Source organism: Mesoplodon mirus (assembly GCF_964341445.2).
Source record: "Mesoplodon mirus genome assembly, chromosome: 12".
NCBI lineage: Eukaryota > Metazoa > Chordata > Mammalia > Artiodactyla > Ziphiidae > Mesoplodon > Mesoplodon mirus.
The window spans coordinates 36,116,989-36,130,482 of record NC_138988.1 but is presented as its reverse complement, the minus strand read 5'-3'; the positions used below and the strand labels follow the sequence as shown (position 1 = coordinate 36,130,482).

The 13,494-nt window shown below is 57.7% G+C and overlaps 2 protein-coding genes across 2 annotated transcripts in view; both read right to left on the bottom strand.

Moving 5' to 3' along the window:
* ITIH4 (inter-alpha-trypsin inhibitor heavy chain 4) overlaps positions 1-9,241 on the bottom strand; it is a 14,966-nt gene extending 5,725 nt beyond the window's left edge. The window contains exons 1-13 of the mRNA XM_082637696.1: positions 9,113-9,241; positions 7,757-7,917; positions 5,583-5,687; positions 5,319-5,481; positions 5,070-5,180; positions 4,441-4,572; positions 3,555-3,671; positions 3,115-3,283; positions 2,889-3,014; positions 2,522-2,703; positions 2,241-2,426; positions 521-660; positions 3-285 (exon numbers count right to left, since the gene is read on the bottom strand). Coding sequence (XP_082493822.1) covers positions 3-285; positions 521-660; positions 2,241-2,426; positions 2,522-2,703; positions 2,889-3,014; positions 3,115-3,283; positions 3,555-3,671; positions 4,441-4,572; positions 5,070-5,180; positions 5,319-5,481; positions 5,583-5,687; positions 7,757-7,917; positions 9,113-9,199 — 1,962 coding nt within the window. The 5' untranslated portion in view covers positions 9,200-9,241. The remainder of the gene's footprint in view (positions 1-2; positions 286-520; positions 661-2,240; positions 2,427-2,521; positions 2,704-2,888; positions 3,015-3,114; positions 3,284-3,554; positions 3,672-4,440; positions 4,573-5,069; positions 5,181-5,318; positions 5,482-5,582; positions 5,688-7,756; positions 7,918-9,112) is intronic.
* A 2,378-nt stretch (positions 9,242-11,619) lies between these two features.
* MUSTN1 (musculoskeletal, embryonic nuclear protein 1) lies at positions 11,620-12,977 on the bottom strand. The gene is made up of 3 exons (XM_082639624.1): positions 12,690-12,977; positions 12,161-12,293; positions 11,620-11,952 (listed from the first exon to the last, which is right to left on the bottom strand). Exons 1-3 carry the CDS (start codon positions 12,696-12,698, stop codon positions 11,846-11,848), a joined length of 249 nt encoding a protein of 82 aa, XP_082495750.1. The 5' UTR covers positions 12,699-12,977; the 3' UTR covers positions 11,620-11,845.
* Positions 12,978-13,494: the final 517 nt, after the last annotated feature.

Here is a 13,494-nt window from a genome sequence, read left to right as displayed (position 1 = left end):
GCCTCAGTTTCCTCATCAATGAAATAGGGTAAGTCTCCTGGAGTCTGTGGGTGGCAGGGGTGGCGTCTTGGTCGGGATGTGAGGAGGGGCTGGGGAAAATGCTGAGTCAAAACTCTGCCGCCACACCCACCATTTTCCACGGGCTTCTCAGCAACCTGAGACTGCTCTTGACCTTCGGGTTTGGTGATCACCATGGACGTGAGCGGGGTGACAAAACTGTAGCTGAGCGACAAGTTCAGAGCTCGGGCCTCAAGAGCCTGCTTCTCAGCATCTAGCGTGGAGACTCTGCAGGCGGAGGAAACCGGTGGCTCAGCAGGCCCCCGGGTGCCCAGTCAGACTCTCCCTCCCTTCCAGACCCCTCTAGGGAGCTCCCACTGGGAGTCTGGAACTCAGACACGATACCGCCACCCCGTGTCCATGCCTAGCACCAGCTGTGCCTGCCCCACCGGTGAAGAGCCTGGGGAAGTGCTGAGACCGTGTGTGGCCACCCCAGCGGGCCCTGGAAGGTGTGTCCACCCACGTTTGCTCCAGCAGTTGCTGGATGGTCAGGTACGCCCACAGTCTCTCCATGAAGCTGTGGAAGATGTATCTGGGGCTCCAGAACGCCTCCTCCTGCTCTGCCACGCGGGACTCCGTTACAAAGGTGATGTTCTCCATGTGCTGGAAAGAGGGGCCCAGGCAGGGCAGGAGCAGTGAGGGTGTGACGTCTGCACCTGGCCTGGCGCTGCCCAGCAATGCCATGAGACACCTGGCGGGGGCAGCATTGGCTGCAAGGCCACATTTCCTTTGAGTGAGTGGAGAGTAGGGAGTGTGTTTAGGGTGTGAGGGGCTCAGCCACAGAGCCTCCAAGGATGACAAGGAGGTGGAGATAAAAGGGAGCAAACTATCCCAGGTGCTACACAGCAGGCGCAGAACCGGGAGCTGCATGAATTTTGCCTTCTCCTCACATACAGCTATTTGGTGGTTTTTCTCCAATGAACTTTAAATAGACTAACACTCTTGGTCTTGACCCGAGCAATAATACCTGTGAAATCTTAGGTCTGTGGTTCGAGTTATTTTTCAGAACACATTAAAATAAATACATAACTACTAAAACAAAGACATGTTTGTTTGTAAACTACTCCAAGTCACCTTGGGCTCTGCACTTTGGGAACCCCTGGCCTCCAGGATATCAGCAGCTAACATACATGGAGTGTTTATACCAGGCGAGAACTTAATCCCCACTGCAGCTTTACCAGGTGTGGGAGAGGTGACTTATTTTCATTTGTATACAGCAGGAAACTGAGGCACAGGGAGCTTAAGTGCCTTGCCCCAGGTTTCACCTCTGGGAGATGGCAGAGCTGGAGGTGAAGCCGGGCAGGCTGGCCACAGGGCATGCCCTGCCCATCATGACACTTGGCTACTTCTCCTGAGACGAGGCCCTGGGCCCCCCATGCCCGCTTGCCTAGCCCACCTACTATTCTCCCCACACATGCTGTCTGCCTGCCACGCAAGCCTGGAACATTCCTCCATCCCTCCACCATCTGGCCTCTGCCACCTTCTACTCACCTCTCAGTCTTAGCGGAGCCTCCTCTGGGAAGCCCTCCCTGATCCCCAGGCCAGGTTGGGGTTCCCAGTGCTGCTCCCCCGAGTCCTCAAATTTATCCAGCCTGTAGCTCCTTGTTTGTGTGACAATTTACCCATGCTGTCTCTCCCATGAGGGCAGTATCCCCAGGGCCTAGAGAAGTGCTGTGTTTCTCTTTGTGGAATGAGAGGGCCTCCCATGGCACAGAGGCAGGGAAGGCTGGGCCAGGACAGGATGCCACATGGTGAGCTGGGTTCTTGACCCGGCTGCAGTGGGGCCCAGGGCAAACCGCCTGCTCTGCCTCGATGCCAGGCTGCTCATCTGTGAAATGGGAGCAGCCCTCCCTGCCTGACTGTAACCTCAGAGGGCTGGTGTGAGGACAGGAGGGGATGCCAAGCACCTGGTGCCCTTGGGAACAGCAGCAGCAGCACTGACTGACCATTGAGTGTCTGCCGCACGCCGGCCCCACACAGGTGCTCTCGGAAAACCACATCATCTCACTGAACCTCTACCAGGAGCCAACACGGTGGGGATGTGTCATCCGCAAGTGGCAGAGGGCACTCTGTAACTTGCTCAAGGTCAACCGGCTGGACCCTGGCAGGGCTGGGGTTTGAACCCAGCCGCTGACTGCCTGCCCCGGCTGCCCTTCCCCTCCAGGATGGCTGGCCACACCTACCAGCTGCCCCCTGACTTTGGCTGAGAGCACATCAGGACCCTGGTCCCAGAGCTTCCCGGCCACCACCAACTCGGAGCCCTTGAAGAACAGCCGGAAGGCATCCTGTGTGACTGCCTCCACGGCGTTGCTTGGGTACTCGAAGGCCACCGATGTCATCAGTGGGTTGGCCACCTCTTGGTAGAAGTCCTGCAGGGTGGGGGTGTCATGAGGGCCGTGCTGGGGTCTGCCCGCCTGTCAGTGCCATCCCTCGCTCACGTGGCCCAGCAGGGGCGCATGGGCACCTGGAGCTGCAGGGCGGAGTCCGAGTCCTCATAGATGCGCCGGGCCAGGCCACCGTTGTCCAGTGCCAGCTTCTCCAGGAAGGCGTAGCTGACGTCGAAGCCGAAGCCCAGGCAGAAGAGGCTGTGCTGGCCATCTATGGCTTCCTGAACGTTCTTCTGGATCCTTGAGGGGTTGGTTTCCCCTGGACCCAGTGGTTTGGGAAAGGGGTGAGAAAACAGTGATTTACTCAACAGATATTTCTGGGATCTCAGAGCCAGAGGGGCCTCAGAGATCCCCCCTCCCTGCCCCAGGTCCCACAGCAAGCCGGGCTGGAGCCCAGCTACTCCCTCTGGGCAGCACGCCCTGGGGCTGCTGGCAGTGCCTCACCCGCAGTGGGGTCGCCGTCGGTGAGGAGGATGATGAGGGTGACGCTTCCTGCGGGCAGCAGCTCCTCCTGGTTGGCTCTCTCTAGCAGCTGCACGGCCATCAGTATCGCATCGTTTATATTGGTCCCTGTGGGGCACACACTCTTAGGGTGGCTCCCAGCAGGGTGCCCCAGGCTGGGCTCAGTGCCCTGGAAGTTGCGACTGTGCAAGACTGCAGAGGCGCTCACCTCCCTGGGCCTGGATGCCAGTGGCGTAGCTCTTGGCCTCATTCACGTTCTCAGCCAAGGCTGGCACTAGCTGTGGCTTCCACGGGGTTGCTTCCCCACTGAAGCTGATGAGGTTGAACTGGTCACGGGGACCAAGGTCACCCAGGATCTTGATGAGGGCTTCCCGGGTCTGGTCAGGGGAAGGGGACACAAGGTGGGTGTCTCAGTGGGGCCTCCCTGGGGGCTCATGTGCCCTTGGGCTGCACCCCCAGGCTGACATCTGCAGTGAGGACATGGTGAATGCTCTAGCGGCAGGACCTGCCCCAAACTCTGACCAACCTCGATCCATGGGAGCCCCCTACCTAGGAAGATGGAGGAGGGCAGGTCTGCCTGCTGGACCAGAGCTGATGGTGTGGGACATCTGTGAGTTTTCAGGACCCCGCCTAGCCCATGGGACTCACCTGCTGGATTTTCCTGCCGCTCATGGAGCCGCTCTTGTCAATGACAAAGATCACGTTCTTGGGTATTGTGGCCAGGTGCTCAGGGGCAAAGTAGTGCACAAAGTAGCCATTCTCGATCTGTGACCATAGTGAGACACACCCAGGTGTAAGAGCTGCAGCCCTGCCCTGCCCCTAACCAGCCTCCTCATCCCCAGTCCTGGGGTTCCTCTGCTCTCTTCATTCCATCCCCCTCCATCCTTGTCCCACCATTAACCTCCCCAAATCCTTGCCATACTTTAGGGTTTAGTCCAGCCCCTCCCTTGCAGAAGGCTTCCCTGCTCATGCATGGCCCACCAGAACTCTACCCCTACTTTACCTCTTACTTGTTTTAGTATTTGAGACAGCTTATACTAAAAGATTCAGACATAATAAACCTGAGATCCATCAAAAAAGTGAAGAATCCAAAAACAAGGTCCATCTATGGCTTCTTGCATGTTCTTCTGGATCCTCGAGGGGTTGGTCTCCCCTGGACCCAGTGGTTTGGGAAAGGGGCAAGAAAACAGTGATTTGTTCAAAAATAAAGGGGAAGCACAATGATGCCAGAAACTTGTGTGAAAGAAGGTACTGTAATTGAGCATAAAAGTGAACTGTGAGTCTCCTGGCAGCCAAGGCTACAAGGGAAACCCTGCAGGGCAGTTCTTCAGCAGAGACAAACGTTCTTCCCTCCGAAAGAGAATTGTTTCAGGGACAACACAACTAAACTGCCTGTTTGCCGTCTGTGCTGCCCCTGGTGCACACTGGTAACTAGGGGTGGTTATTTTGTCTTTTCTTTTAGAACCCCCAGGCTCAGGTCCTTGAGGGTGGATGGACTTTTTGGTGGCTCAGCTCTTCTCTGGAGCCCACACACCTGAATGGAACCCCCGGAGACAGTCCGGTCCACATCATAGCGGACGATGAAGTTGCCATCCAGGACTGTGTCCTGCTGCTGCTCTGGAGACTTTTGCTGCTGGGACAGCATCAGCTTGAATCGGACATGAGCCTGGAAAAATGACCAGGCTGAAGTTGGGAGGAGCAGCAAGGCCATGTCAACAACACCCCTCACCCCCAGCTGAAGAGAGAATTCCAGGAGGCAGCCTTGGGTCAAATTCCAGAGAACTTTCTCTCCAGCTGAGCTATCGGATAGACTGCCTCCATGTAGGGGAGTGGGTACAAGTGAATCCCCTGCTCCTAGATCTGTGCAAGCAGAGGCTGGGCTCAGGATGTGTGTGGTCCAGTCAGCTCCTCCTCCCTACCTGGTCCTGGGACCCTGACATCAGTCTTCTCTCCCGATCTCAGGGTTCAAACCAGCACCCACCATCCTTCCCTAGGCCTTGCCCTCCCCATCTGCCAAATGACAGCATGGACACAGGAACCTCACAAGTCCCTCTAGCTCAGAGATTCTGCCCAATGGTCCCACTCTCTGGAAATTCAGGCCCATAGAGCCAGCCTGAAGACAGGCCCCTGGGAACTCTCACCCGCAGACCATAGCAGGCCCACCTTGGTCTTGTTCTGTGAGGTGGTGAGGGCCTCTGCCAGTTCATTGGTCATGAAGGTGCTCTCTGTCTCCAGAAAGCTGATGCCCTGAGGCTCGAAGATGTAAATGTCCATCTAGAGGCAAGAAATGGGTTACTGGGTCTGCTGGGGGACAGGGCTGGCCCCCACAGGAGGCAGAAGGGGAAGCAGGGGCCGCCCTCAGGAGAGTGAGGTCATCTAGGAGGACTTCTAAGAGGAGGCGGCACCAGGTACCTGCAGGTGCTTGACCGGCTGCTGGGGCTGGACTTTCAGCAGCAGCTCGTATGCTCCCAGATGCCGCACCAGGAGCTCCTCATACACCAGCTCGAAGGTGACCTTGGCAGCGGGCGCCACACTGACTGACACCTGGAACTGCTCTGTCTTTCTCCCAGTGGCCCTGGGGGAAGAGGACATCAGGTCTGCCCCTCAGACCAGGGGCGGCTGAAGGCAGGGGCAGCCCCTACCCCCACAGGGTCCTCCCCACCCCGTTGGGCTCACTTGACGAGGCCGGCGCTCTCTCCCCTCGCCACAGCCGCGCTGTATTGCTCCTGGGCTGCAGCCTTCTCCTTGATGTTACCGGGATAGGTCACACCATCAATGATCCTGGGGCAGGAGGGAGGGAGTTGTTGAGAGCCCAGTGGGGGAGGCCCCCTGCAATCCTGCCTCCTCCAGGACTTCACGTGCCTCTTGACAGACTGACTCCCATCTTTACCTGAGCCCACCCGTTTATTATGCACCTACTGTGGACATGACTCTGTGCGGGGCCCAGTGCGGATGGGGGCTCTGCAGGCCTCCATCTACCCTGAGACGTGCACTGTGTCGGCAAACATGCCTTTTACTGAACAACTGGGATGAAGGCTGCAGGGGAGGCAGGTCCCGGCCTCTCTTCTCCCTTCCTGTCGGGCTCCACGTCCCAGTTGCCCCTTCCATCCCACAGACTGTTCTCAGAGGAAATGGTCAGCCACCAGCGAGATCTCTGAGCCACAGTTCACTCAGCCCCGTGGGGCAGACTCAGCAGGAGGGAGATGCCGACTCCCAGGCCAGTGGAGACACAGGACTGAAGGCTCTGACCCCTCTCCCCCATGGCTGCCCCCTCTTCCAACACTGGACAGGCCACTCTGCAGAGAGATTGGCCTCTGGGGAAGGAAGTTTTGGACAACTGGTGGACAGGGATCCTTGGGGCGTGCAGACAATCCTAGTGGCCATTTCTGGGGACTGAGAGTGAACTGGCAGGCAAACATAAGCCTGCTCTGTCTGGGGGTGGTGTGAGAGGGTGAGAGTGTACAGGGGGGAGGGGGTGCAGCCAGGAACTCAGGACCAAGTGTCCTTCCTCCACACCCTCCTGACCTCCCTGGTCACAATTTAACTCTGGGCTAGGGATTGGGCTGCTGCTGGGCTGCAGGGCTCCTCCTCCCAGATATCCAATTTGGGATCCCAGGCAGGCTGGGGAGCAGGGCACCCTGCCCCCTGCTTCCCTATCTCATGAAGCAACAGGAGCTGGGCCCAGAGAGGGGCGCAAGTCCAGGGCCCTTAGAAGATGCGATGGGCCTGAAACCTTGTAACTTGCCGGCCATGGAACCCACATGGGAGGCGGGGTGCAGCCTGTGAAGCTTATGCTGCAAGTTAGGCAGCACAGACCTGGCTCCAGGGTGAGCAAATCAAGGGCTGCTGGAGGGGGTGTGGGCAGAGAGATAAGGAGCCAACCATAGGGACCAGACCCCCACCGCAGGTTTTCAGAGGTCCCAGGGTGCACTGGGGACTCCACCTTAGATGCTCGCTCTCTGCCCCACCCATCGCCCTCCCTGAGTTTCTGGGATCAGCCTCTCTTTGGCCTGTCCTCAATCACTGCCTCTCCTGTGGGGCCAGGGACAGAGAGTTCTCTTGCATTTAGCAAACATTGCAAAACTCGGTCGGGAAGGATGGGGGAGGACAGTAGAGACAAGGTGAGGATCATCACCTGCTTACAGAGTCCACAGAAACCCCAGGGGCCTCCCAATGCAGCTTCTGACCCAGAGCAGAACCACCCTCTGCAGTATCCCAGTTGGAGGTGTGGGGGATGAGCCTGGCTTAGAACTTCTGTGACAAGGAGGTGGTCCCCCTCCTTGAGGCACTGTTTCATTGTGGGGCAGCCCAGGGGTTAGGAAGTTTTCTGTATTCTGAGCTGGAATCTGCCTTTTGGCGACTCCCTTCTGCCTGGGCTTGGCCTCAGGATGCCCTAAGTCTATACTTCTCAAAGGCAAAGACACAAAGGTACCGTGGTTCTCCATCTGCCACCTGGACAGCACTCAGGGAAAATGGATGAACAGATAGAGAGATGGATGGTGGGAGGGACCAACGGAGGGAGGGATGAAGGCACAGCAGGATGGATGGAGGAAGCGAGGGAGGAAGAGATACAGGGAGGGAAGGAGGGAGGGAGGAAAGAAGGGAGAACCGGAAGGAGGAAGGGATAAAAGGATGGAGGGAGGGAAACGTCTCTGAGAATACATGAAGTTCCTGGCTAAAGCCTCTGGTCCCTGTATTGCCTACAGATGGAGCACACACACCTCGGGCATGTATCCTGGCACATCTCACATCAGGAAGAGGCCCTCTCTTTCTGATCTGGCATAGGGACCATGGTGTCACAGTGCTGGATTGGGGAGGGGGGACGAGGAGGAGAGCAGGAGGGCACCTACATGGAGAAGTTGGTGATGAAGGCTTTCTTGGGCAGCTCCATCTGGAAGGTGATCTCCTGCAAAGTACTGGCCTTGTTGACCACCCGGCTGGTGACGACTGTGTGGGCAAATCGGGATGAGACCTTGGAGTCTACAGTGAGGCTGTAGATGTCGATGTCATTCTGGACCAGTGGAGGAGGAAAGGGTAGGACTGTTCAATGTTCTTCAAGAGTGGGCCTTGACCTTGGTCCCAGACCAAGCCCTGGCCCCCAACCCCAAGCGAGACACTGATGAAGCCTCAGGCAAAATTCCATGAAGCATTTCATTTGTGAACTTTCATCTCACATCAGAGGCAGCTGTGTGCTTCATTCCCCATCCTACAGTGCCACGGGGCAGGGATCAGTCTGTCTTGTTCAGTGGGGGCCATAGTGCCCCTCGGAGAACAAGGAGGCAAGGGGTGGGGGGTGGAGCCTGAGCCCCACTGTGTCTGGGAGAAACTTACTTATCCTTGGGGCAGAGGTGAGTGGCAGAGGGTCCTGTTGGGTCAGGAAGCTTCCATGCCATCTTAGCTCTGCCCAATGAAAGGGCAGTGAACAAGTCCTGTGACTGGGGAAAACAGCCCCTGCCAGCCTCCCCCCAGGGGCCTGCAGGAGCTGGGAGAACTGGAGGTAGGGAGGGTCCATCTCTAAGGCTGGGCATCTTCTGTTTTGCCCCCTTTTCCCTGCAGCATTGGGCCTCTCCTGTTGCCCTGTCCACAGGGCACTCCCCCAGGCACGTGTTTCTCTCGAGGTCTGCGGTCTCCAAGGAAGGGCATGTGCAAACAGGCAGAGCCTATACATCTCTCGCCTGCCTGCATGTGGCACACTTGTGCTTAGCACAGAGGTGCGCGGCGGGCCGTGTGGCTTGTTTACACGTGAGTGTCTGCTCCATGCCAGACACTGTACTCAGCATTTTACAACACTATAGGTTTCCTCTTCACCACAAACTTCTAAATAGTTCTATTACTACCTTGTTCTACAGATGAGGAAAAAGAGACACGGAAAGCATCAATGACTTCCGAAAGGTCACGCAGCCAGGAGGCGTAAGCTGGGCTCCTGAGGCCCATTCTTACCCGCCCCACCCACTGCCGCCCTCCAGGGCAACTTGTTAGGCTGCACTTCCTCCCCGTGAACTGGGAATACCAGGATCACCCCTTCTTGTAAATGGGGGACTCTCCATAGAGCCCTCAGGGTAGTGCCTGGTGGATGGGCAGCACTACTTCTCTGCACACACACTGACCCGTGCTCACTTGCACACACCGAGGCTCTCCTCCCCTTCACCCACTTGTCCCACTCACGCTCAGGTGCACACATACAGGAACCCGTGGACACCCGCTACCTTTTGGGCCCTGAGGGTCTGGAGGGTGGCCAGCGAGAGCAGGACCAGCACGATGCCGCAGGCGCGGCCAGGGGCTGGGGTCTTCATTTTGGCTCTGGTGCCTGGCAGGCCGCTTCTGAACTTGAGAGGAAGAGCGGAATGAATTTGTAACTTGCTTGCTGCCCCGCCCCTGCGGGGGCAGGTTCTGGGAAATTGGGATCTGCAAGCCAAACATCGCAGTGGCCTCAGATAAGCAGGCAAACTTCGAATGTCCTATGGACCTTGGCTGGGGATGGGAACATGTACTGAGCAGGAGCAGGCTCAAGTGGCAGTTAGGTACTGGTGCCCCTTCTGAATGGTCCAGAATCTGACCAAACCACCACCACCCCTTGCACCACTCATCTTGCCGACAAGCCCCCGGGCTGGGGGACATAGCAGTGAACTGGCCTGCTCTCCATAAGCCCAGCCTGGGAGAAGCACAGGTGTGGTTGGGAAGAGGAGGGCCAGAGGGTGGTTTGCAGGAGGCAGGCCTGGAAGTCAGGTCAGTGTGACTGGGCAGTGGGACCCCAAATGCACCAAGCAGCCCTTGGGGTGCTTGAGTGGGGCAAGATCTGCTGGGGCCAAGGCAGGATGGATACACCTTATTTCTGGGATGAGAGAGGCTAGGTCAAGGAGCCCCCCTTCTCTCTGCTGGGGCCTCAGGATGCTGTTTGGGCCCCATTATTCTAGCCAGGACTCTTGGTGCAACTCCAGCAAGGCCTCTGAAACAAGACCTGCACTTGGCAATACAAACTGAGGGCCATAAAGATGCCCACACGTTGTGGCCCAGAAGTCCTGCTCCGGGGAATCTCCTGAGAGGGAAGCATGGAACAGAGAAAGCACAGAGCTCCTGAAGAGGACGATTCGGGGTGGTGGCATGTATGGTCAGGTGGCCTACATGGAGGTCAGTCGTGCCAAGGGAGCCCGTGAGTCACGCCTGGAGTGAGAAAGGGCAGAACGCTGATCTGTCAGCATGCCAAGGCAGTGCCGTTGTCGTGGGCTCAGACCACAGGAGGGTGGCTGGAGGGCCTGGGGTAGGATTATAGATGATTTTTTTTCAATTTTCCTTTAATAAAGTTGAAAGACTGCTTTCATAACAAGTAGCAATAAAGCGAATAAATACTAGGGGATCTGGATGCAGCTGGTGTTTATGTCCCTGTGGCTCTGGGAAAGCTTGGCTCCTGAGTCTGGGGCCACAGATGGGATAAAGATGCTTCAGAAAAGTGGCCAGGTGCCAGATCCGTGGTTGGGGAAGGAGGACTCAGTGACACTATCCCAGGGGCGGGAACTGGGGAAGGGTACCATCTTCAGGGCCTACTTGGGACCCTGGGGCAGTGACAGGCTTGCAAGGGCCAGGAAGGGGGCTCCTCCATTAGCCCTGCCTCGGTCAACGCCAGTAGCATCTGCCCCAAGGGAAGGGAGCTGGGTCTGTGGCTACAAGTAAATATTCCCCTTCCTTAGCATGACTTAGCCAGAAGCCTCACCTCTGGGCGCATCTATACAGCTCTCCCTTTGACTATGGATGTGATTGGGATTACTCGGGAAGACATACCCCTTCAGCAATCTGGGGGAAGAGCCTCCCCAGGAGCCCAGTGGGCAGGCCCAGGCCTGGTCGCCACAGAAGGTCTGCTCCCTTGGGGCACAGAGCATGGACCCAGCCTGGAAACAGCTATATAAGGAAGCCGGGCTGGCCAGGAATGTGGGAAAGGCTCTGTGCAGCCCGCTCCACCTGCCCAGGGAACAGGCGGGACTTCCCTGTAGGCACTGGCCCCGAGCCAGGCACTGTAAGCCCAGACCCTGCCAGTCCATCTCCGGACTGTCTGTGGTCTTGCTGTCACAGCTGGACAGGCCTCTGCAGTAACCTGAGTCTGACAGGTCCATGCGCACAGAGACGCTGAGGCCTAAAGTGGGAAGAATCGCACATGAGCCGAGAACCTGGTGTTCCATGCCTCAGGCAGAGCTGTGGGAGTGGCAAGGGGGAGGCTCCGACTGTCTGGGAGAGGGGACAGGAGTTCAGGAAGCAGACTGCCACTGGCCAGGGAGGAGCCTCCACCTGGCTTTGTCTTTGAGGGGATGCAAGCTGGCAGGGAGGCAATATGAACAAGGGGGAGGGGGCTTTGAGGATCCTGAGTCTCTCAGAGCCTTGGGGTCCTTGGAGGCATCTCGATGGCTTCTGTGAAAACCAAGGGAAGGGTGAGCCCCAGGCCCCCAACTGCTTCACTCTGAGCAGTGTGACTATGGCCTGTTTTGCGCAATAGGCTCCCTTGCCTCGTACAAGGGGAAACAGGCTCAGAAAGGGAGGAAAGACAGTCTGAAGTCACACAGATCAGCGCCAGGTCTCCACACCCAAGGTTCTTTCTAGTACGTGGCAGTGGCCATAATGGCACCTGCATTATCCTCTGGGGCCATCTCAAAAGCTAAGAAGCGTACAGAACATGCCCCACACCTACCTTGCCCACCCCTCCCCTCCATTTAGTGGCCATGGCCAGTGACCAACCAACACCCTCCAAATGCCGGGGCCACTTGGGCATCCTCTTTATTGGTGTTGCCCAGGTGCTGGTGCAGAGTCCCTGGGCTCAGGGGCCAGGGCTGTTGGGGAGGGCGCCAATCCCAGAGGCCGTGGGTGAGAAGCTATGTTCTGGCATAAAAAAGAGTTCTTGGAAAAGGCTCCTGTGTCTAGGTGTTGCTGATGGTAAGGGGCGTGGCGTGCACTTCTCAGCCAAAGACACTCTTGGCGGGTCCAGCTTTGGGCTTCTCAAAAACAGTCTCGGTGCCAGTCCGGGCGAGGCTGAACACCGATGGGGCGGCAGAACCAGCTTGCTCTGTGGGGAGGATGGGGAGGAGGTGTAGTCAGGGGCACGGCCTGGCTTCCTAGGGAGGAAAGGCCCCTTTTGTGGGGAGCACCCCCCTGAGCCCACAAGCTCTGAACTCTTAGAAAAAGGACCCATGGGACATCCCCCCCCAACCCCATCCTCCCTCCTATTGACACACATCTGCGCCCCTGGAGCCCATCGTCCCAAGAACACTCACCACACTCCCGCATGACCTGATAGGTCTTGGACTTGATGTCCTGGTTCTTGGTCAGCTTCCCTCGGGCCCCCTTCAGGTCCTCCTCCTTCACAGGGGGGCGCTTCTTCTTGATGGGGGCTTCCTGAGTGCCAGCCTTGGAGAGCCCAGAGCCTCATCTTACAACCTGAGGCTTCGAGGCTGAGAGCCCTTTCCCACCACTGTGCCTTGGCCGAGACCCCTCTTCCCTGCTCACTTAACTCAAGCCAATTCAAGGCCTCACTCCTCTTCCAGGAAGCCTTTCTGACTATACTTCACAGCCCCATACCCCGAGTCTCTGCCCTTTTCCCACAGACTGGGAGCTCTGGGACCATGGCTGCTGTAGCCTCACACATCTGTGTGCCTGTCCTCCCTGAGCCCGTCTTCCAAGGGAGGCAGAGCCTCCTGTGTTTATGCCCAGAGCTCAGCTCAAGACACAGCTGCTAAAGATGACAGCGCCCATTCTCCACCCCCACCCCCTGGCATGAGCAGGGCCTGTGCTGGGCCCTCCTACCTGGGACATGGTGGGTGTGGGGAACTGCTCCCTGGAAGGCAGTGGCTGTGAAAGAGATCTGAGCGGCGCCCAGCCCTCTCGGGTTTATATAGTTGGCTTGCCTGTCCCGGGAAGTCACTCCCCCTCCTCTGACAGCTCCCTGATGATTCAGATCCACACAGCCGCTGGCTTCAGAGTTTATTCTTGGAGATGATGGGGGCTCGCTGAGCACTGCTGCCTAGGGGGCTGCAGTCCTGGTGAAAGCAGACAGCTGGGGAGACCCCATACCCTTGAGGACAGCTGCTCTCTGGCAGGCGGGAGGTGCTGGGCCTGGCAGTGACTTGTGTTTATGAACGTAGGTCCTGTAACGTGCGTGGGGCACTCCGAGCTGTCCATCTGCGATAGCCCATCCCAGCGTGGGGGGTGTCCCGAGGGAAAGAGAGGGCCCTGAGCCAGGCTGGACAGCTCTGAGCTTGTTTTTCTCTCTCTTCTACCCCTTCCCTGGATTCCAGAGGAGAGAGACTTCCCGGCCCCACATGGCAGCAGGGCGGAGGGCTTCCTGCATCTGCCGCTGGGGAGCATGTGCTCACACCCAGCTCGCTGGGCTCTCACAGTGGACTCAGAGCATGGGGGCTACCCGTGGCTCACAGGTACAGAAGCTGCTGCCAAGGGAAGCCTGGGAGCCGCTCCACCTGCACTTTTGCTGATGCCCCTGTCCTCTGTCCAGCTCCCAGTGCAAGTTTAGCAACAGGATGAAGGAGGGAGCAAAGCACCCAGGAAGGGCCGAGAGGAAACCATGCTTTGTGGTAAGGGGACCGGTGAGCTG

Bases quoted from the DNA above. Each gene is read 5' to 3' on its own strand.
- MUSTN1 (XM_082639624.1), bottom strand. The intron at 11,953-12,160 runs GTGAGTGTTCTT...TCCTCCCCACAG, and splicing joins TCAGGTCATGCGGGAGTGTG to AGCAAGCTGGTTCTGCCGCC.